The following is a 23,936-nucleotide window of genomic DNA, read 5'->3' as shown; positions in this document are numbered from 1 at the left end:
TTAGGTTTATCTTGTTAGATTGACATTTATTTATCGACACTTGTTTTTATTATTTGCTGACATTTGTTGATTGTATTGTTAATTGTAATATGCCTGAAGTTTGCTGTTTTGCGATTTTAAAATCATTTACTTATTTATTTAAAGCAATATATTTTTATTGAAAAGTTTAGTTACTTTAGTTCTATTTTTATTTGATTTAAAAGCTGTTTAATTTTCATTATTTGACAAAAAATTTATTGTAATGAAGTTTATTATTAAAAATATAAAAATATTTATAAATTATTTTAATAATTTTATATAAATCTTTATAGTGTCTATTTTAATTTTAAGATATTTTATAAAGTAAGCCATTAAATAAAGCATAACGTGTTTTAAAATAAATTTTAATTAAATAAAAAAATTGAATTTTAAACAATTTTAGATTAAATTTGTCGTTTACATTTTAAAATATCAATCTCCAATTTTTTTGCTGACCAAAACATTTTAGGAACCACAAATATTTTGTTGATTTATGTATATATATAAATTTATATGTTTTGTGTATTTTTTGACCTTAATACATTGACTGGCAATAGGAATACCAAGAACTAAATGTAAATACATCGACTGAGGATAAGGGTTTGTTCAGGGTGTGTAATCATGATTAAAAGTCACAAAAGACAAGTAAACTATCATTTAATTAAAAAGTATTCAGTTTAATTAGAAGGTTTTAACGTCGCATAAATCGAAGTAACGTTTCTGCGCTCTAAACGGACGAAAGAAGAAAGCAGTGGTAAGGGACCTCATGTATCACTATAAGCCACTGTACATCATTCGTTAAATAATATTTTAATTGCTTTCTGTAAACCTACATCGTTCTGCCATTGTAACGAAAACACAGTTTTTTCTGCACAATTGTTTTTTTCTTGAAATCGTGGGTCTTTAGTATTTACTGTTGAACCAAACCGAGTTAAAACTGGTTTAGCTAATGCATCATTTAAAAATAACGATTTCTCTAATAAATCTATGGTAGGTAAAAGCATTGGAAATTTTGTAGTAGAGTTATCTTTAAAGTCTTTAATAATTTTCCAATCATTTAAATAAGCAAAGAGATACATTCTATCTGTTACTGGTTGATCATGTTTGGTTGCAAATATACGCTGTTGTTTTAATTGATTTTCGACTCATGACATAACATCTGACATTTTCAGCGATAAACTTTTATCGGTATAATAAAATCTGTCATTATAGGGTGATATTGAGCAAGGTTTCCCTATAAATTAGGTTATTCCCATGGAAATTAATATATTTTATCTACAGTATCAGCATTTAAATATATTCCTATATAGAGTGTTTTTTATTAGTAAATTCTTGAAAACAACCTTTACTATGTTTATATTCATTATTTATTATGGTAAAATCGATATCAAAAGGCTCTACCATGATCGGTGGTTGTTCGGCCATTATCTTTTATATACGCGCCCCTCACTGACCAACCGTTTCTTCCTGCTATCGCTTCAAATGAATTATTTCCAAATAATGCGTCTGCTATAGCTTTTAATTCCTTCACATAATCCCATTTGGTTGCATATTTAGGCAACTTGGTGGCCAACTTAGGAAGTTTTAAGGGTTCTATCACAGGATAACCATCAATGCTTTGAGCATTTTAGGCCTCTTTTATAAAATGTAGTTGTTTTGACTTAAATACATCTTTGTCTTTAGTTTTTTTTATCCGCAAATAGTCAGGTATATTATCTAACCAAACTGATTATGAAATCACTATGTTGGTTCCAATTACCAATAATAGATAAATTACTTGTAACTGACGAGTTTGATGTTGTAGAATCTATAGAGGTACTAGAAGAATATAAAGATGATATAGAGGACTAATTATTCTCGTCATAAAAATATTGTTCCAATACGCTTAAAGGTCTAGTTCTACCCAATTCTTTCATTGCCAATTGTTCATATTGGCTTGTTCTTTTTTTGATAATAAATATGGTTTTACTATTTTTCTAATGTCTGGTAACTATGATAAAGAAGGTAATTTTACAATACTTATTATATTCTTTGATACTTTAGCAACATCTTTAATTGCATTTACTGTATTCAAAACACCTTTAGGATTAAATGCACCTGTTAGCCTAGTTACTACAGACTCTGGCGGTATTTGGATCTTGTTGTTTTTTTCATTAACACCGTACATTTGTTTATACCAGCCTGGTGCTACTTGCAATGGTTTTTGTTTGTAAACTTTTTCTTCTTTAAATTGTTTTGTATTTTCATTAGCTCTGTGGAATTTCAAAGGAAAAATCGTCCCCTATTTGAAAACTTATATGTAACGTGACAATTACAGATATTCCAAATATCACATACAAAAGAGTTGTGGTCAATACATTTATTATATACGCTCTCGCATGCAGTTTTACCACAATAATCACAATGACTAATATGAAGTGACGCTAGCAACATTAAAAACATTATAAATGGATTATATTAATAATAACCTCCTTATATACTCCTAATCTTATTGTACAGAATCATAATAATTCGAAACATTTTTATATTTCCTTACCAACCATCCCACTGACCATCCCTAAAGATTTAATTTTTTATTCGCAGGTTGCTGCCGATGAAGATGGAAAAAAAAACAATACTTTCTGCAAAAAGGTGCGGGTGTCACAAAGGTGACAAAAACAAAGAAAATTTGACTTGTTTCGATGCAAATGAAATACGGGAATATAGATTACAATGCTTTGAAGTTGATATTATGTTGGAGCATCAGAACAGACTTAATGACTTAATCGTGGCCCAACTTAGTACTCTTCTGCACCTGTTTCTGAATTCATGTTTTCAAAAACATTAATGGACTATCGCTTTCGTAGATACTCCATCTGCATGCGATATTTTCTTTTTCTGCATGGCATCGGTAGGAAACGGTTGCGTTTACTTCGGAAAAGAATGTCAGTGTCCGGCATAGGTCCCGTTATGCATAGAAATACTGGCAAATCTCCGCCCGATGCTTGCAATAAAAACGATGCAACTGCTGTTGTCTTATTCTCAGGTAATTATGCCGAATATACTCTCGTTTTACTCACAAAAGCAGCAGGCATACGAGACCACAAGATGCTGCTCCTTCATGGGAAACATAAAAGGATATTCGTGACAAATACGTGGTTTTAGTTCAATCGGCAGGCATACGAGGTCTTTAAATAGACAGCTTCAAAAATATATAGAGAAGTAAATGGTAAAAGCGCTGGTAAATGCAATTATTCAAAAACCGAGAACATATCTATGCAGTGTCTGTCAAAGAAACACCGTAAAACTGTCAAATCTGGCCAATCTTAATGACGAGATCAAACAATCTCGGGTTGATGACATGGTTGCGTATTTAAACTTAGTTAAGATGAAATAATAAAAAAATAAGCACAACTTGTTTGACTGCGCGCAACAAGTGTTTTTACGAAATTTGTCAGACCAGCCCGGCGCTATACTTTTTTCACCCTCCATTCAAGGTGGGCGTATTTGGCATAGCAAATGAGGCAGCTGGTACTCAACATAATTATCTTATTCCCGAGAACATGCTTACGGGCAAAGGTGCTAATTGCATAACAAGTATGCTGCTTCACTATCTAAAGCATGTAACTCAAACCACGATAGTATTTCATGTGTCGGACAAAATAGCAATAACATTGTGATGGACTATTTATCCTGGCGTGTAGTAGTTGGATTAAATAAAAATATCAATTATGTCTCTACCCGTTGGGCATATGAAATTCGCCCCTCAAGCGGGTTTCGGGATACTTAAGGCAAAATTTCGACGATCAGAGGTCGCTTCAGTTGATCTTGCTAATTGCATCGGCAAGTACATCAACCTAAAAAGTATACAAAGCAATCAAAGTAGGGAATGAACATGGTGACATTTTTGTTCCTACCTATGAGTGACAAGACATTCTGTCATCGTCTTTCAAAGTGATTCTGAACATTAAACATTGAGACTTGAGTACTTTTGATTATTCAAAACCAAGAATAGTTAAATGGTATTTATTTGACAACATTTGAGTACTTATGCAAGAACGAGGTAGGGACTCGATATGTCAAAAATCCCTCTGTGAAAGGATCACTTTTGTCAGATCTAACAAAGCAAAGAAAGTTACCAGTGTCGCTCTATATGCGGCAGCCATGGTTCACAACAAAGTTCTTCTGGTTGCAACAGTTGGAAAAGTACTTCGAGCCGTAACTCCATCCGCCAAATCGAAACATCGTACATCTGACAAAACGAATCCTCGAACAATTGCTGATCCACCTTAGCTACTGGATTGCCACCGTCGGAACAATTGGAACCTCGGAACCTTGCCACCGTCGGAACAATTGGAACCGTCGGAACCTCGAACAATTGCTGATCTACCTTAGCTACTGGATTGCCACCGTCGGAAGCAGGCATCCTGTTCTTCTTGCAAGCAGTTGAGACATATCTACAAATTTGTAAAAGGTTTAATAATAATATTTTATAATAATATTTTAATAATAATATTTTTCAATTTATGTTTACAAAATCTTCTATAATTAAGCTCAGTTTTTTTGTTTAAATATGTGGCTAGTATTGCTGCTGTAGAACAGACCTTAAGTTTACAAGAACATTTTAAACTTCTATAACTAAGTTTGCTTATAATTATCTTATATAATATTGATATCAGTAATGTTACTAATCGAAGACACTGGACTTGTTACTTTATCATATTGATAATGTTTAAATTTTTTTTTTAGTTTCTGTTGAAAGTCTTAAAAAAATGTTTATTGTAATTGGTTTGCAATTGATAACAAAAATAAAAAATGTATGAACAATTCAAAGAATTCATTAACTTAATTACGGTAGACTTGGTACCTTATCCTATTGACACTATTTAGAATTAAAACTCTACTTATTGTTAATTATCTTGAAAAGTATTTATTGTAAAAGATTTTCGCATAATTTCTAACATACTAAACATTTCTAACATACTAAAAAAATTCAAAATAAACACTAACTTCATTAATATGTGGTAGTTTTACATTTTTTAAGTGTGTCATACTTTCAAAACATTTTTTCTCAACAATTTTATTTCTAAAGCACTTCCATTCAAAACTCTGTAGAATTGCTGATGATTCTATCAAGCTGATCTTTGTTTTACTTTGTAGCTTATTTTTAACTCTATGCAGGTGTCAATATAGCTCCATTTCACAGATTTGGTACCTTATCTCATCTAGCGCCATTTATATATATATATATATATATATATATATATATATATATAAATATATATATGTATGTATGTATATATATATATATATATATATATATATATATATATATATATATATATACACACATGTAATTTTTATTTTTTAATATTAAAATTATTAAAACACCAAGCTTTTTTGCTTATTTGATTATTTCATTTTTTTTTTATATTTGTCTTTTTTAATCTCTGTTTATATCCTATTCTTGTCGTTTTTGAGTTTGCATTGTTTACATGGTTGTTTTTCTTATTTTAACTAGGTTATATGAGAGTGAATCTTCCTGTCAATATTATATTACTTAAGAAACAATATTTACTGATAAATATAATACTCTATAATATTTACTGATAAATATTGTGTTGCTGTTGTGGCTGTTGACTGTTATTTGTACTTAATTTAATTATAACTACATTTAAATTAAAATATGTAAATTTTAATGACTGACTAAGAAAAAGAAGATTTTGAGAAGTATCATTGCTTCAATTACAGGTTATATTACTTATTTTAAAAACATTTGCAGAAATATGTTTCAAATATCTAAAGAAAATATATATAGTATATTATTTACATAATTTATATACATATCTTATAAAATTTGTAAACATATTAACTTATAAATAAAGTTTCAATAGTTGCTCTTTTAGATTAATTATTCTGGCAGTCTTGGTGGTTGTAAATATACAGATGCAATTTAACGCATTATATTAATTATACAATAACTAATTAAGTTAACTACTATACTAATTTAACTACTATACTAATTATACTATTAGTTTGGACAATGTTTAGTTTCAACGACAATTTGATTGCTGTTTAATCTGTCAAGTAACTATTAGTATGTTTTTAAAAAGAGTAATTCTGCGTTGTTATCTTTATTATTTAGCTTTAAACAAAGTGTAAATAAAAAATAATGTTTGTTTTAATAGATTTAATCATTATCATTAATACATTGTTTTTTATTATCAGGTTCATAAACTTCAACTGTTTTATTTTTTGCAATCCACATAGTTACAAATGCGGGTTTAGATATCTTTTAATATGAGTTAATAAATGTCATATCAGGATTATCTACATTAAAGGGTCTTTCATTGATACTGTAGTATAGGTACTATCTTTAACAAATCTAGCGTGTTTAATAGTATGACGTTTAAATAAATCATTTATTGGTGATACTCTAGTCCATTCTTTATCAAATCCTTGGATTCGATGTTTTACTCATGGCGTCCTTTTAGAAATGTTGGCATAACATTATTACCCAAATAAGCTGGAGCTACACAAAAATATATGTTTTTACATGTTTTATTCCCTGAGAATGGCATTATAGTTGGCAAATTATTTCAATAGGTACTGTAAGTAGTTTTAAATTATTTATGACTAGAGGCTATTTCATAATTCTCTCTGTATTAAAATAATACAGTCTCTATCAAATTCCCTATATGGTTGTAAAAATATATCATTATTAACTTCAGAATTATAGGGTTCTCTTAAATAACTGCAATATAGAGTTATAGGGTCTAATTATCGTGTAAATTGTCACATTATATAGCTCAATTGATATTCCTTGTCTTTGATTATGCCACCTACTAACTTGAAATGTATATAATGTTTTTTTACGACTAACATCATTAGCCTTAATAATGGAACGACCTAATATGTGTTTTAATCCATAATGAGGCATAGATATGTGACCAAATCTATAATCACAAGGTTAGGTATTTATAATACTCCAACTTTCGTTTCTGAATAAATTTGCTTTTTGTCTCTCTAATGTTTGATTGGAATCTATAAATTAACCTCCTTTACCTAACGATGTATTAATTAATTTAACATTAACTGATGCATTAGGATCATTAAATAATAATTTAATCGGTTTTCTAAATCCAATGTCATAACCCGTTTCATACTAAGTATAACCTTTTCAGCAACATTATTTTTTTCAATAAAACGGGGATTTCTAGTATTAGCAATGTTGGCGTATCGAGTTTTAACATGTTTACCACTTTTATCATGAAAAAATAAAGAATTTTCTAACAATTGTATAGACAGTAGAGGTGCCAGTAATTTGTCATTAGATTGTAGTTTTAAATCAAATACTTTAGTCCAATCATTTATAAATCAGTACAAAAAAAATTGCTTGTATTTAATAGAAATTTTTAAAAACAGTTAGTTGATTGAAATTGATTGTCTATTCATACAAATAACGAGTCTAGGAACGGACATATACTTTTTATATCAATTAACAATGGAGAACTGTATACTAAAACCGTTGAAAAAGTCAATGAGCATTTCAGCTTTAAGATAACAGCAAGTAATATCAAATGTCTTGTGAATATAGCCAAAAAACTGGCTGTCAACTATAACAGAGATTCGAAACATTTCTATGCTTTTGGCAATAAACACTTTGCTTTCAATAAACCGGTATTGAAAATCAGACAGTTGTTACAGCCTACCCCTAGTAGTAATACTTATATTTTCTCATGCTTTTCAGTTGCAACATTATCAGAGCACATTGATGTATTTTCTCCAATTATTAGTGAATCTTTAGCTTTCACAAGCATCACTTCAAATTTGGAAAGTACTTCAAGAGAAAAATTTACCACAGAAAAAAAAATATTAAAAAAAAATTGTCAGGCTTGTCTTCAATGCTTGTTCGTTCTTCTAAAAATTAATTATTATAAACTCTGTATATTATTTCTAATAATTATCTAAATTAATTATTAGAAATAATATAAAGAGAAAACGTAGTAAAATGGTCTAATAATGCAGCTTGTTAAGAAAGAACAACATTTCAACTAAATCATGCTGCATTACGAGCAGAGATTTTAAAAAGACAGATTTGCAAAACAAAAAATGGAATAAAAAGAATGTGTACTATTTTTAATGTTATAAAGAATTTATATAAGCACTTGCTGACTGAAATGACGTAAAGAATGTCCGAGAGAATTGTTGGGAGAAAACTCTGCCATGAATGGCTTGATATAGATAATAGCAAATCTGTTCCCGTTGTGCACAACACTGCTGCTTCAACTTGATCCGGTGATGTTGAGTGGTGGTCAACAATGATCAACAAATTAACACTAATAAACTAAGGATGTTAAAATCGCCATTTACAACCGTTGTCAGAACACTGACGCTTTAAAGTCGTTTCAGCGCTAGTAAAACTTTAGCAAACACGCATTTATCCATGCGTGCTTGGTAAATTTTAATCATGTCACATGTTATTGTATGTAAAGATTAAATTTTGTTTTGAGGATAACAAAAAAAATCTTATTAAAAAAAATAAAGGTAAAGAGTATTATTTGTATATAGTATTTTGTTTACTTTGAATCTTTTAAAATTTTCTTGATTCATTTTTAAAGTTTTTGTTTGCACATGTTTGTTTGCATACATGCTTTTTGATAAGTATGTGTATGTATATGTGCTTTATAGTTGTTTTATCAATATGTTTTTATAATAATATAGAGTGTTTTTTTATTGTTTGTTTTTGTGTTAATATGTGTTATATAATTGTTTAATAATTGTGTTTAAATATGTTTCTATAAGGTTAAACATATATATTGTGTTTATCGTTGGTACATATGTTTATATTATATTATTTCTATGTTTTCAAAGTGCTGTGACCTGGTAAACGTGCAGAGCAAGATTTGTCAACCTTGCCAGCAAAGTGATGTACTTATAACAGGGTTACACGGCAGTGTTTAGTGTAAAACTGTTACTGCTTTAGGTCTAGGTGTTTTCAAGCCTTTAATATTAATTATTCTAAAAATACATAATAATGTATTTTAATAACACTTTGCGTAATATTGTTACTTATGTTCTGTTGAATATGAATGTTATATTACTTAAGTTATGTTATATGCATATTATATTAAATTATTGAGTGTGTACTTTTACGTTATATGCATATTATATTAAATATTATATTTTTATGTTATATGCATATTATATTAAATTATTGAGTGTGTACTTTTTAGTTGATAGATATGGCTTGCTTGATTTTAACTGTTTGGTTGATTTATGTATATGATTTAGTTTTAAAGTTTTCATTTGTTGGATATTTTTTTTAATTACTGAATATATATAAAAAGCCAATTTTATCAATATTCACATATCAATACTTTAAAATACTTTTTTTCTGTATATTTTGAATTGATTTTTGATTTTAAATATATATTACTTGAATAAAGAATTTTTGTAAATAGATTAAAATTCTGAGACTTATAAGTTAGTTATGGCATTTTCAAAAGTAAAATGGGAACAACCACATGCATATGGGTCGAGTAAAATCCAATACGGGACAAACTGGATTGAAATAAAAGGACAATTATTTATTTGTTGACCTTGCAATGCTAAAGATGTAGAGCCACACATAAAACATTGCCAAAATCCTGTAACTAATTGGTTATTTTTTGTTTTAATACAAAATTTTGGGAGCGCATGTATTTTTAAGGGAATCCATTTCATTATTTATCAAATTAATACTAAGTTTTAATGAATTTTAATTATGTGAATTAGTATAATTTTTGATAGTTACATCAGTTGTGTTCAAAACATGCGCAGAATCTGAATCTGACCACAATCCACGATTACGAAAAAGAAAATAAAACCAAAATGATTCATTTGCATATCAAAAGCAATCCGGTGAGCATTTTTCAGGTGTATTTCTTGTATAAAACTTTTTGATTTGAATCAGATTATATTGAACGTAACTCGTATTAGTCAAGACAACCACGATTAGTACTTGTAGTGTTGAAGTAACTCTTATTTATATAGATCAATCTCAAAATTATCAACTGAATAAATTTACACATATAACAAAATAGAAATAACAATAAGTACAACTAAGCTTTTTGTTACATTTCAAGAAAAAAGATTCGCTAATACCAGAAAATCACAAAAAAACAAGTCAAAGGATACAGAAACAAGTGAGGATAAAGTATGTTTTTCCAATACACCATTTATAAAATTAGGCGGTAAAGATTATGTTTACATATTTTAGAAATCCAGTTTCATCAAAGTTTTGTTTTCTTTCTGTTCTTTTTTCATACTGATGATTGAATTTTTCATACTGATAGATTTATTAGCAATAAATTACAGATAATGGTTCTCGTGTATCCTCATACAACAATTCTGCAGCAAATAGTTCTAGTGAAGGGGTCAGTAATGCTGAATTTAATAATCAGGAGTAGTCTTTGTTTGAGTTTGTTTCACTTCTTTTTACAATTAAGGGAGCGGATTCACCAAACTTTCGTAACTCTTGCGTAGCTCAATTAAGGTTACAGAAACCGTACGTTCAAAGTTGTTTTCGTAACTATTTGGTATTCACCAATTTTTCGAAGCATTTCCGTAAATTTAGAGTTGCGCTGAACTTACGCTAAAACTTACGCAAAAAAGCAACCAAGTGAATTTTTTGTTTAAATAAACCAAATTTAGCGATGATTTTTAAAGCAAGTATTTTAACGAATTTTTGTGAAAATGAATAAATAAATTGTTGCTAATATACATTTATGTATAATATACATATGTATATTTTAATATGTATTGTATATTTATATATATATATATATATATATATATATATATATATATATATATATATATATATATATATATATATATATATATATATATATATATATATATATATATAAATATACAATGCATATTAAAATATACATATGTATATTATATATATATTTATATATATACATATGTATATAGATATATGTATATGTATATATATATATATATATATATATACATATATATATATATATACATATATATATATATATATATATATATATATATATATATATATATATATATATATATATATATATATATATATATTAAAATATCTCATAAAATAAGTAATAACTTAGTATATGATGTTTAATTTCAATATTTAAAAACTTTTAATCTTGGTAGTTATGAAAATATTTAATAGTTATTTTTATTTAATTATTATTATATTTAACATTGTAAATATAATAATAATTAATTAAAAATAACTAGTAAATATTTTCATAATTATTACTATGTAACAATATTATTACTAACAACTGTTGTTAACACTGCCAGTTGTTTAGACAATAAAGATCTTAGAATGTAGTTTAAGGGGGCACAACCCTATTAAAAAAGTGTAAATTATTGAAAAAATTAATTTTTCAAAAATACACTTATTGTAACTCAAATTTATCGTAGAAACTATTGCTGATTTTTAAATTTTAGCTATCTATGCTGATATTGGTCAAAATTTCATTTATTTAGATGTTCATTATTTAAATTACCCTAGCAACGCGCAGAGCAACCGTTTTTAAATGTTGTTTTTCATCTTTTTAAGCCCTTTTTTCAAAGTTGATTTTGGCTTTTTGTTTGTAGAGATGTCTTTTTGTTTGTACAGAAAGCTTTTTGTTTGTACAACAACGTAATAAGCATAATGGTGTTATTTAACTAATTAAACTACTGATTTGACAGACTGGTCTAGTAAGAATGTTTGTTTATGTTTTACAATATTGGTTTTTATATATTTTTTTATTTTTCAGTATTATAACAAGGTAGTATGCTTTATAAGATGCTGTTTTGCTATGTATATTTATCTATCTATGCTATTTATAAGCTTTCTATCTATTGCTTTGTATATTTATGTAACTAGTATAACTAAAAAGTTGAAAAATGTTTACAAATTGAAATAGAATCATCTCGTAAGTTTCGATCTAAAAGACATAAAAGTAGGAAGTTTTATGGTAACCAACACTCTAAATTTTTACTGAAAATTCTAAAGTTACAAATAAAGAAAACATAACAACAACAGTTTTTTATACAAAGTTAAATGGTTCAATGGTTAAAGTTGTTGATAACTGCTGTTCAAAAAACATTACAGGCAACCGAATAGTTGATATGGAATTGTTAGCTGAAACTTTCAAGATTCTTTTGTGCCCAGATTGTTCACATGATTCAGTAAAGCTTAATCAAAAGCAGAAATTAGGAATTGCTTTTGAACTTGAATTAAATTGTATTATGTGTGGTTGGTTTAAATTTTTCTGGACTTCCAAAAAAAGATCAAAAACAAAAAGTTTCAACATTAATAGTAGAATGTTTTACAGTATGTGTAGAATAAGAAAAGGTTATCAATATTTGAAACTATTTCTTACATTACTAAATCATCCTCCCCCTATAAAAGAAAAAAGTTACTATAATATTGCTTCTAATTATCAAGTTGTAATCAAAAAAGTTGCCAAAAATATAATGCATCAAGCTGTTAAAGAAATACAAACATTGAAAAAACTAGATCCAATCGTCAGACAGCAGCAATCTATTTTGCCTCATTTAGATAGTCAAGCAGATATATTATGTGATGCAGGTGTATCTGTTGATGGTACTTGGCAGCGGCGTGGATTTAGTTCAAATAACGGTATTGTTGCAGCAATTTCTATTGACACAGGTCGAGTACTATATATTGAGGTAATGAGTAAATATTGCCAGGCTTGTATTAATGCCAGAATATGGAAACATTCAAACGTAGAGAAATATGCAAGTTTTATAGCAGACCATACTTGTACAAACAATCATCATGGATCTGCACCATCAATGGAATTGGTTGGCACAGAAAATTTTTTCTAAAGAATTAAATAAAATGCGATACACTGAGTTTTATGGGGAGGGGGATTCAAAAAGTTTTTTGTCTATTGAAAATGTTTATGATGGCACAAAAGTGGTTAAACAAGAATGCATTGGCCATGTCCAGAAGCGCGTTGGAACACGATTACGTGAATTAAAAAAGAGAGAGAAGGGACTAGGAGGGAAAGGAAAGTTAACTGATGCTGTTATTGATAAGCTGCAAAACTATTATGGTATTGCAATACATTCAAATACAGGAAATCTAAAAGGAATGCAGATTGCTGTGATGGCTGCACTTTTTCATGTAGCATCATCAAAAAAACATAATTATCACACATTTTGTCCAAAGGAGCCAGGTACATGGTGTCAATATCATCTCGACAAGTTAAATAATACCCAAAATTATAAACCAGGACCAGGACTACCCATGAGTGTTATAAAGTTTGATAAACCAATCTTTATAGCTTTACAAGATGAAAATTTACTCAGCAAAAATTTACATGGCAAAAATTACACAGCAGCATGAGTCTTTCAATGCAACAATATGGAATCGTGTTCCAAAGGATAGATTTGTAAAACTAGAACAGTTGGAAATTGCAGCTTATGATGCAGTTGCTCATTTTATTATTGGAAATTTAGCCACATTAAAAATATATGATAAAATGCAGATGGAGAGAGGCAGCTACACTGAGCTTGGTTGCAAAGACAGAAATCGTTCACGATTAAAAAATGCAAGTCGAAAAAATGGTGAGAAGTATAGGATGCGTCGCAAGTTTCTGCGTGGGGCGAAAAAGAGTAAGGGAAGTGAAAATAAAAATTATGAGTGTTTGTCATATGGAGCAGGAAGTTTTTAATGTTTATATCAAATTAGTTTTATCATACTTGTTTTGTAATACTTGCAGTTTATATGAACATGGCATTTAACAGGGAAAAGTAAATTTTTTTTACCATTTTAGCTTTTTATTCATTCTCAAGTAGAAGAGGGTTATTAAATAAGACTTTTGATAAATAAAGTACATCTATTGTTTGAATATAGTCAACAGTGCAATACTTAATAGATAAAAAGGCTCCAGATAAATATAATTATTATTAACAATAGAGTTAATATAACTTTTTTTTTTAAACCTTTTTTTCTAAGATTTCCACATTTTCCTAACTTTGCCTGACTGTGGCAAAGATATTTCAAAAACAGTTTGATTAAAACTTCTTATATTTTGACAGATTGTTTATTATGTACAAGGTTGTGCAATAAACCTCAAAATTATAAGAATATATGTGTTAAAAATAAAATATAACGATTTTTCGGTCATTATTAGGGATAAAAATATCATTTTTTTAGTATCCTTCAAACAAATAAAGCACGACCTCAAGGAATAAGTTGTTAAGTTTTTGAGGTTCATTGCATACTTCTAACATCAAGCTAGTTAAATGACAAATTTTATTCTATGTGACCTTCTGCGTTTTGAAATATTTTTGCCACAAAATGGTAAATTTTTAAGTTTTTGCCCCCTAAAAATTGGCCCACAGGGCAACCCTTTCTTTTTTTTTAATTTTTTTTTTTTAATCTTAGTTATAATATGAATTTGCTTAATAAATAGAAAAAGTTATTTAAATATCACAATTAAAGATTTTTTATTTATGGGGTTGTGCCCCCTTAATACCACTAACAGCCTTAACAACTTTAAAAGTACTATAAACAAATTTACTATAAATAATTGTTTGCAACTTAAAACAAATAATTCGTGTGAGTCAACTCTGAATACAATTTACAAGTAAGTCATTTAATATTCGTAATAAATTTTATTTAAATAATTTCCATTCGCCTTCTATTCTTATATAGTAATATGGACTATAACCAGGCGTGGACACAAAAAGAGTACTGTAAGTAATTTTACTTGAACGAGTGCGTTGTGGTGCTATACACAAAATACCCATGCAAGGGTCATACTATATACATCGATATACATCACATGCAATATACATCACATATAATCCCATGCTATTTTATAGTATTACGTAGACTTTATGTTTTATATGAATAAGTTTTTTTGTTTATATAATTTGTTATTTAAAATTTTATATGTATTTTCATATGAACGAGCCACAGTTTATACCATGAAGTATTTTTAAACAACATTTACGTTTTGTTGGTTTATATATTTTTTAATTGTTTAACTATTTTAGTGTCCGAACTGCCTAGAGGTTTAAAAAAACGTTCTGAAAACTGGACTCACGAAGAGCTGCTTGTTTTGGTTGAAAAATACAATGAGAATTAAGAAACTTAAGATGGAAAGTTTTCTCAAGTTTGATTTTTATTACAATTATTACACTCATTTAAAGTAATTAAAAAACCTATATAAGTAATATGTTTATATTAGACATATTTTTAACTATATTTTTTCTAATTTTCAAATTTGTATTAACAGTAACAATAGCTTTTAAAGTTGTCTAAACTGCTATCGCTTTGCGTAAGATATTTTTTTCTCCGTTTTTGCATTGGGGATTTAAACTTTTTTTTTAAATGTTTAAAAGACGTCTTTTTTGTACCAAATGCCTGCTGCCTGCTAAAATCTAAGTATATTATAAATTATTGATATTAGAGAGTTTTTTAAATAACTTTTAAAATAAATAAAAAAAGTAAATAAAATGAAAGTTTTATTTAAGTTGTTGATTCAATGTGTCAATATAAAAGTTAAATAATTTAATACGTAATGCATGTAATGTATACAACTTTTAATTTTTTTATTTAGTTGTCTCAAAACTAACAAAAGATGACTTATGGTCTAAAATTGCCGATCAAGTTTCTGTTGTTGGTTCTGATAGAATAGTGCTACAGTGCAAAAAGAAATTATCCGATCAAAAGTCGGACAGTAAGGCAAAGGCAGCTCGTATTTCTTCTAGTTTATATAAGACAGGAGGAGGTAAAGGCAACAGCGAAGAACTGAGCTCAATTGATCAAGTATTGATCAACAAAATGCCTAATGTGTCATACATGGTATATTGGGACATTTAATAAAGTTAACCTTTTTACCTATATTTTTCTATAATTTAGTAAAATAGGTTTCTGAAAATTATTTGAAACTTAAACTGATGCTTTTTTAAAACTTTAAATCCTCAACTTTCAAACCTAATTATGATATTTATAAAGAAAGTTTTATATGAATTACGGTTCGTTATTTTCGGGAATTCCAGGTGGGACTGACACTCATCAAAAGCTGTGCATAGTAGATCCCAATGAGGAAGTTAATTTTGACATAATAACGGGAAACTTTGTACTGCAACCCGTAAAAAAAATGGATACTCAGTTTATTGAGGTAAAGTAAATTATTTAGTAAAGAATTATCTTGTTATCGTGCGCTAAATGTTTATAACAGCAATTGTAAATATATATTAAGATATATATTTACAACTTTTACTTTAATTTACAGTCAAATAAGTTCACTTTAACTTGTTATTAAAGTAGCTGTTTAATGCCATCTTATTTTAGACAACAAAATCAAAACTACTTCTGAAATGTGTAAGATAGAGCAATTTAATGAGTATAGTAAAATATGTATTCCTCAACCAGATGAGAAAGAAGATTGCATCAGGGTAAATCATTTTTTGTAAAAATCACAAATATAAAAACTCATAAAAAAGTCATTATTTGTAGATGTTCATTTTCAGCAATCGTTCTCTTGTTTTGACTTGATTAATCATAATTTTTTTTTTCGCAAATTTTTTGTTTAACAACAATTTACAACTATTAAGTCTTATGTTATCAAAAGGTTTTGTTTTGTTCAACAAAAAAAAAATATAATCATTCAAAAAACCTAAATTTTTAGAAAGAGAAAAACTCCATTGCGAAAGTCTTTATCTTCACCGGCTAAATTGTCTTCGTCACCATTCTCTCAGCTACAGACTACGCCTGATCGCTCGACAACTGAAGTTCGCTTAGCAAGTTCTTCCCCATCTGCGGATCCTGCGTTAATATTACAAAATAAATCTGCCACTGTAAATTCGTCACTAAACAATAAGGTATATTTTACAAAAATATACCTTTATAACAAATATTAAAAAAATAACAATGTGATATTAAAAAAAGTTGCTTTTCTTTTTAACACATGGGTTTTATTTTTTTTATTTTAAGTTTTTTTTTGAGTTTAAAAAATGTTTTTAACAAACTAATTACATTATTTTAATTGTAGTTTTGAAACCAAAATAGGCAATTAAGAAAGTTTTTATTATGCCTGCCTATTTTAATTATATCTAACAAAAATTCTTTATTGTGTAAATATTTTAAGTCGTAAATTGTTTTTTTACTGTTTTTTTTAATATCTTATATTTTAAATAATATAGGATAACCGATATAAAAAACGGGTAAAAAAAACTACTAGTCGAAAGCTGTCGTCATCAAATGTTGATGGATATATGACTAACATGTCAAAAATCGGAGAAAAAGTTGTTGCAACCGGACAGAAAATAGCTGCTGTTCTTAGCCGTTCTATTCCGAGCAATAACCTATTCTATGAAGGTATTGCTGAAACATTAAACCGCATTGCAACTTCAGCCGAGAGTTTAGCCAGCTCCGCTAAAAGAATTGCTTGTTCACTGGAAACGATTGCTGTGGTTGACTCAGAAAACAAATAAACTTATGATACATTAATGCATTTATGAGCTATTACTTACATAAAAATAAACTTTAGTTTTATTTTTTTATTTTAATAAATAACTTTTCTTATAATAATATGTATGAACAATATTCATATGTAAGAATATAAGAATTTAACTATTTGAGGCTTTTAGATAATATCTTGCTTTGCCAGATATTCCTAATAAGTTAACCTAAATAATCTTGATTCCGGATTAGGGTTTCATTAAGTGTAAAAAACCATTACTTAATGCTTAATGAACTTAAAATGCTTACTTAAACTCTTCAAAAAACTAACCAAAAAAGGAACAATGCTTACTTTAAGAAAACTTTAACTTAAGCTAATATATTTCATTAAACTTTAAACTAATAATTATTTTTGAAATTAAACTACAGAAAATCATATACAAGTACAACATTTTAACAATGCATTAGCGCCTTCAATTTGCAAATATATAGTTTTTTAGTTGGTTTCTTCTTAAAATACCAAGTCGAACTTGGTTTGCTTGTGTTAGTTCAGGCTGAACATCATCTTCTTCATACTCAAAGTCAATGTCATCTAGAACTTCTAGTCCTAATGAATTGCGTAAGTTTTCAAGTAAAATACATGTAAAAACTATTTTGCAGCAAGTACTAGGGGTGTATTGAAGTGCCCCATAACTTTTGCGCAAACACCTACTACGGTATTTTAGACGACCTATACATCGCTCAACTTCACTACGTACTTGACAATGAACTTTGTTAAAATATATTTCTTCTGGTGTTGTTGGCAGGCTATACGGTGTAATCAAGACTGGAGACAATCCATACCCTGAGTCAGCAAAAAGAAAACCAGCATTAGGATCATACTCTAATGTCTGTTTTAGTATAGAGTTAGAATAAATAAAGGCATCATGACACGATCCCGCATACTTGACAACAACATCTCTAAACATTCCATCGTAGTCTACAACCACTCAGTTTAAAGCAGGATATCCTTTTCTTGGCTTCATCCATCTCCTCTTGATTATCATACCATTTTACCAGGTGAAAATAATGCGGAATGAAAAACTTGCAAAATTGGTGAATTATGCGACTGCAGCTTGGCTGACTTACATTAGAAGTGTCACCTATAATCACCATAAAGTAAACCATTATAAAAAAAACCGTTTACAGTAAACTTTAAGTTTATATGCATCGCCATTAACATTTATTTATAAAAGTTAACTAAAACAATGACAATAAAGAATCTTAAGAGTTAGTATTTTTTTGGTATTGCTAATATTATATGCAAATTACAAACTACTCTTACCAACAACACCTTGAAAACTCCCAGTTGATAAAATTCTTAGAGAAATCAACATCTTTGCTTCTGGAGAAATCGGGTTACTTCTTAATGTAATGGGTGACAAACTGTTGTGAAGAGTGTTGATAATTTCTGTTATATTAGTTTTTGGCAAACAAATTTTTTTTAGACATTCAACATCTGAGTAATCAGTTAAAGAAACACGCTGAGCTTCACGCCATATTTGATCATCACCTTGTTCGGCTAGAATGATTGGAATATCCATTTTCACTAAAATTAAATAGCTCTGTTAAAAATTTTTTATGGATTATGCTCATAATACTTAATGAAACAAAAAAAGTCAACTCTGGATCTACTTAAAAATTAGTGTATAACTTTTTTAATATTTAAACAAAGGAACAACTAAAAACTTTATTAATTGCTAGATATTTATAGATATAATGTTGAAATATTTTACTTTACAACTTACTTTTACCTTTCACTGAAGTTTACAAATAAATTATATAGAATTATATATTGTTAATATTATTACATACTATATTAATGTTACTATATGCTAATAATAACTTTTTTTAAGGAACAGGTTTAAAAAGAAGTGTTGTTGGAAAGTTCTTGAAGTATTATTAAATGTTTTTAAATATTATACAAATTACGTTCACAAATAATATTACAATGTAATATAAACATTTATAATGAAAATGAAATATCAAGCCAACTAATGCAATCTGATATTACATGACTTTACAATTGGAAGGATTATTTTTTATACTTTTAGTTGCTTTTTAACAGTAAAATTTAAATAGATATAACTAAAAATTGTGATTACAATTTTTAGAGTAAACAATAATAGTATTCTATATCTATGACATAGAAATCAACAAAAGTATACATGCATTATAATAATATAATATCTTAATAATATATGAATTATGACACAAAAGATATATATGCATTTTGATAATAAACACCATTTTTAATTTTTAGTGACTTTAACGTTACGCCAAAGGTAAGGCAGCTAATAGCTAACGTAACTTTTCTTGCTTAAATTGAGCTCAGCAAGTTTTCAAAAGGTTTGGTGAATACCATTTCAGCTTGGTGAATACCGATTTTTTAGCTCTGAACTTAGGAAAAAACTTACGTAAGTTTTGTTAAACGCTTTTGCGTAAGTTTCGTGAATACGCATTTAACAGTTTTGAACTTACGCCAAACTTACGCAAAAAAAGACTTTGGTGAATCCGCTCCAAGATTTTTATTGGTAGAAATTTTTTTAATTTTGTGTGAATCAAAATAATTTTGTGTGAATCAAAATAATTTTGTGCAAACCAACCGATAACTATACTCATTCTTTGGGTAACTTGAAAAAACAATAAAGAAGTTTGTGAGAATGCTGGGGAAACAGATTAAGACCATATTTTTGATCAAAGTAAGAAGAAGTTCAAATAATATTTCTTTATGATTAAATCTAGTAATTTTATTCCTGTTTTTTACAACCCTAGTTGCAGCTCGTAAATTAAAATTGTCTAAATTAAATTTATCTTAATTTTTTTAAAGCCTTTAAAAGAACAATGTTAGTAGGAATAGCACAAATAGAAAAAAACTTTAATGACTTCAAAGCCTCATTCAAGCAGAATGATTTAAAATCTTTAGTCGAACCATTACATGTATCAAAACTTCTTTTTGACGAAATTTTAGATCTGGAAGTTAATCTGTCAACTAATAGTAAAAAAAGGATTATGTAGTGAGAAACTATACATTAATATTTTTTACCTTGAATTTTGTGTCGTTTCTAAAGTTAACAACTTTTTTCCCCCAGGTAGAATCATTATGTAATGTGGGTGGAAAATCTACTATAGTTGTGACATACAATGTCATGAAAAAATTGATGAGCGGATAGGCTTCATATCATTTTAACATAAAAAACAGTAATCAGAAAATCTCATTTTGTGAAAAGTGCCCAATATTGTTTTCTGCTATTATTGGTTAGTACATCTTTTTTTTTACTTTGTTTTTACAGTTTTTACTTTGTTGTTTTGACCACTTAAACTCTAAAAAGTTCAATCGGTTGCATAAAAATGCTGTTCAGTTCAGTCATTTCGTACCTTAGGCAGAGGGCCTAATTAGGATTACAAAGTGAGTCATTATACGTTTCATATTGTTAAATTATTTTTTTTTTTGAAGTCAATAAGTAAAGTAAAGAAGTAACTAACGTTTATTTTCTAATCTTATACTAAAAATTACAGACCTATATTCAATACGGGCTTTAGGAAACTGCCTACTTTTGCTTAACGGATATTCCACCACTGGCCGTCTTTTGAGGCTCTGATAAACATGGAGCACGTTCGGCATAAATCCGGCCGTATTGTAATACTTGTTAATTATTTTGGATTCTTACTTCGGGTTGTTACTTTTTTTGATGCATCATTGTTTGTTTATATTGTGTGTTTTTTTAGATGCCATCAAATTACAAGATAAAACTGCTAAAGATAGCGATATAACAACCGCCATAGAAAGTGGCTGCGTATGCATGGTACGCTGTATAAACGTCAAACGACAGAAAAGAAATAAAATAACATCGTTCAATTTGAAAATATATTTAAAATGCAAAAAATATTTTACTTATTAAATAATAGTTTCTGTTTCTAATTATTTACTACATAAATAGAAACAAAAAAATTTATTTTGTAATATTCTTTAGGATCTAGAAGACATTATTATAAGAGTATTCTTTTAAGATAAATTACGAATAAAATTTAGTTATTCTTGGAAAAAATGCAACAAGTCTAAAACAAATGTATACATTTGTAAACATAAACTTGTGTGTAACAAATGTATACATAAAACTATATATATTTTTATTACAATAATATAAAAAATGCGCTTCAACGTCTCCTAGTTTTTTAATTATTATTATAAAATTAAAACACAAAATAATTAAAACTATATAATTAGTTAAATGAGTAATTTTATACCTTTATTTACTTTAAATTGTATTTATTTTTAAATATAAACGATTAAATTTCATTAACGAAATGAAATCAACAGTTAAAGATCAAAGAATCACCGATGCAAATGTTAACAAAACTCTGCAGTCAGCTAACGGTTGATCATCACTTTTAAAAAGCATTCAACCAACGTTAAATTAGCAATAACAAAACAACAGTGATCATCGTTGATGGAACAAATGAATAACACCGTTGCAAATGTTAAGAAAACTCTGCACTCAGTCAACGGTGAATCAACGCTGCTCGGAAGCACTCAGTCAACGTTAAATCAACAACGATATGCACAATGGTCATGTTTGATGAGCGAGTAGAAAAAGTAAAGAAAAGAAAAAAAGACAGAATTTTTACTATTTCTTACTGTAAAATCGAAGAAAACGATTTAGAAGTTGTTGACTATTGCATGAAAAAGTTTCAACTTGCAGCGGATGTTATACCAGGAGAATTGATATTTTTATAAGACTGTAGTTTTAAATATGCACATATGATGAACTGTAATAATAATAGTTGTAATTCTAAATATACTGTACTAATATAATATAAACATGCTGCACTAATATAAAAACTGTAATAATTTTGGATGTGGGTTTAGGTATGCACATAATAATTGTAATAATTTTGGTTCTATGATATAAGTATTTATTAAACATAAACAAAGCTAAATGATTTGCAAATGTATATTATTTGCACTTGCATGTACTCCAAGTGGTGTGACTTGCAAAAAGGTACCAAGTCAATCCAGTTTAGCCTGCACATGTCAACCTTGTTATTCGTTATTTAGTTTTCGCATGAATTCACTGTTTAAAAAGCTGTTTGAGTAAATATCGAGTAAAATATTTTGAAAAATCAAAATTAAATTCAGGGTATAGTCTGTTACATTAGAAAATGTTTAAATTTTATAAAGTATATATTAGAAATATTGGAGACATCAAATAATCCGTTCACTAGATTAGATTAAAATGATAAAATTTTTTTTGTTTTGTTTGTGGTTATGATAGACGGCTCAGGTTTATGTCCTTTTCGTGTAAATTTTTAATTATTCACTAAATGCCAAGACATATTGATTACAATTTTGTTTGAAAAAATATTTAATTTTTCTTTTTTAATTTAAGATCAAAGTAGGAGGTTACATTACTTCATTTACTGAAAATATATATATTTTGAAGCATACGGTGATGAAATTTTATACTTATTTCTATTATCTTAAATAATATTAATTTTAATTTATTAAACTTGCATTAAAAATTTTTTTAAAAGAGAGCGGGAGTAAAGGGGGGGGGGTTGAGAAAATTATACACCCTTTACCATCAAATTAATTAATTGTTGTAAAGAAATGATATAAAATTGTTATATATATATACACCACTTATTACATAATTATATATTATATTATTATTTATTATTATATTGTTATAATATTATATATACACCCTTTACTTACAAACCAATCAATTATGTTGTAAAGTTGTGATATATAATTTTTGTATTTTTAAATAAATTTACCCATTTTAGAAAAGTATGAATATATATATTAATTAGTTATTTTTGATAAAAAACCATGCTAAATCATTTCACCATCATGCTCCCTTAAATCAAATATACACTACTCAAATTTGGTAATGGTGTGGTAGAAAATAATAAAACTTTTTTGTACAAAAGAATTACATTTAAAAAAATGAATTTTTTAATGGTGTAAATGGTGGTTTGGTTCGAACACTAGCCCCTGACTACGACCTGTTGGGCAAAATTATTAAAAAATGTGTATCCCACTCTTACACCGTACTTTTGATATCATGAATTGACTAAGTTATAACAATTTATGTAAAGAAAAACTAAATTTTGACCAGTTTCTTTAAAAAAATCCACAATTCAAAAATTTGCTTTGTGCAACTTTTTGCATAAATATTCGATTTATATAATTTTTATCCATTAAAATACTGTACTGAAGTTCTTTTTAATGATATTTGACAGTATCAATCTAGAAATTATTCAATTTAAAGTTGTAATGAAACATACCTTAAAAGGATGGTATAACTTGTACAGTATTATTAAAGTTCATTGATCGGCTTAAAGTTCACCTAGTGTTAAATTGCAATAAAATTGAATTTACCCATAAAATCATCAAAAGTAACTAAATTTC

The 23,936-nt window shown here is 27.7% G+C and overlaps 1 protein-coding gene across 1 annotated transcript; it reads right to left on the bottom strand.

Moving 5' to 3' along the window:
- Positions 1 to 17,952: 17,952 nt before the first annotated feature.
- Positions 17,953 to 18,447, bottom strand: LOC136078846 (putative nuclease HARBI1). Its single transcript, XM_065794661.1, has one exon. It carries the CDS (start codon positions 18,445 to 18,447, stop codon positions 17,953 to 17,955), a length of 495 nt encoding a protein of 164 aa, XP_065650733.1.
- Positions 18,448 to 23,936: the final 5,489 nt, after the last annotated feature.

This window comes from Hydra vulgaris, chromosome 03 (assembly GCF_038396675.1).
Source record: "Hydra vulgaris chromosome 03, alternate assembly HydraT2T_AEP".
NCBI lineage: Eukaryota > Metazoa > Cnidaria > Hydrozoa > Anthoathecata > Hydridae > Hydra > Hydra vulgaris.
This window is presented reverse-complemented; position numbering and strand designations above follow the sequence as displayed.

Coding starts and splice junctions, on each gene's coding strand:
- LOC136078846 (XM_065794661.1), bottom strand. CDS start 18,447: ATGTTTAGAGATGTTGTTGTCAAGTATGCGGGATCGTGTCATGATGCC.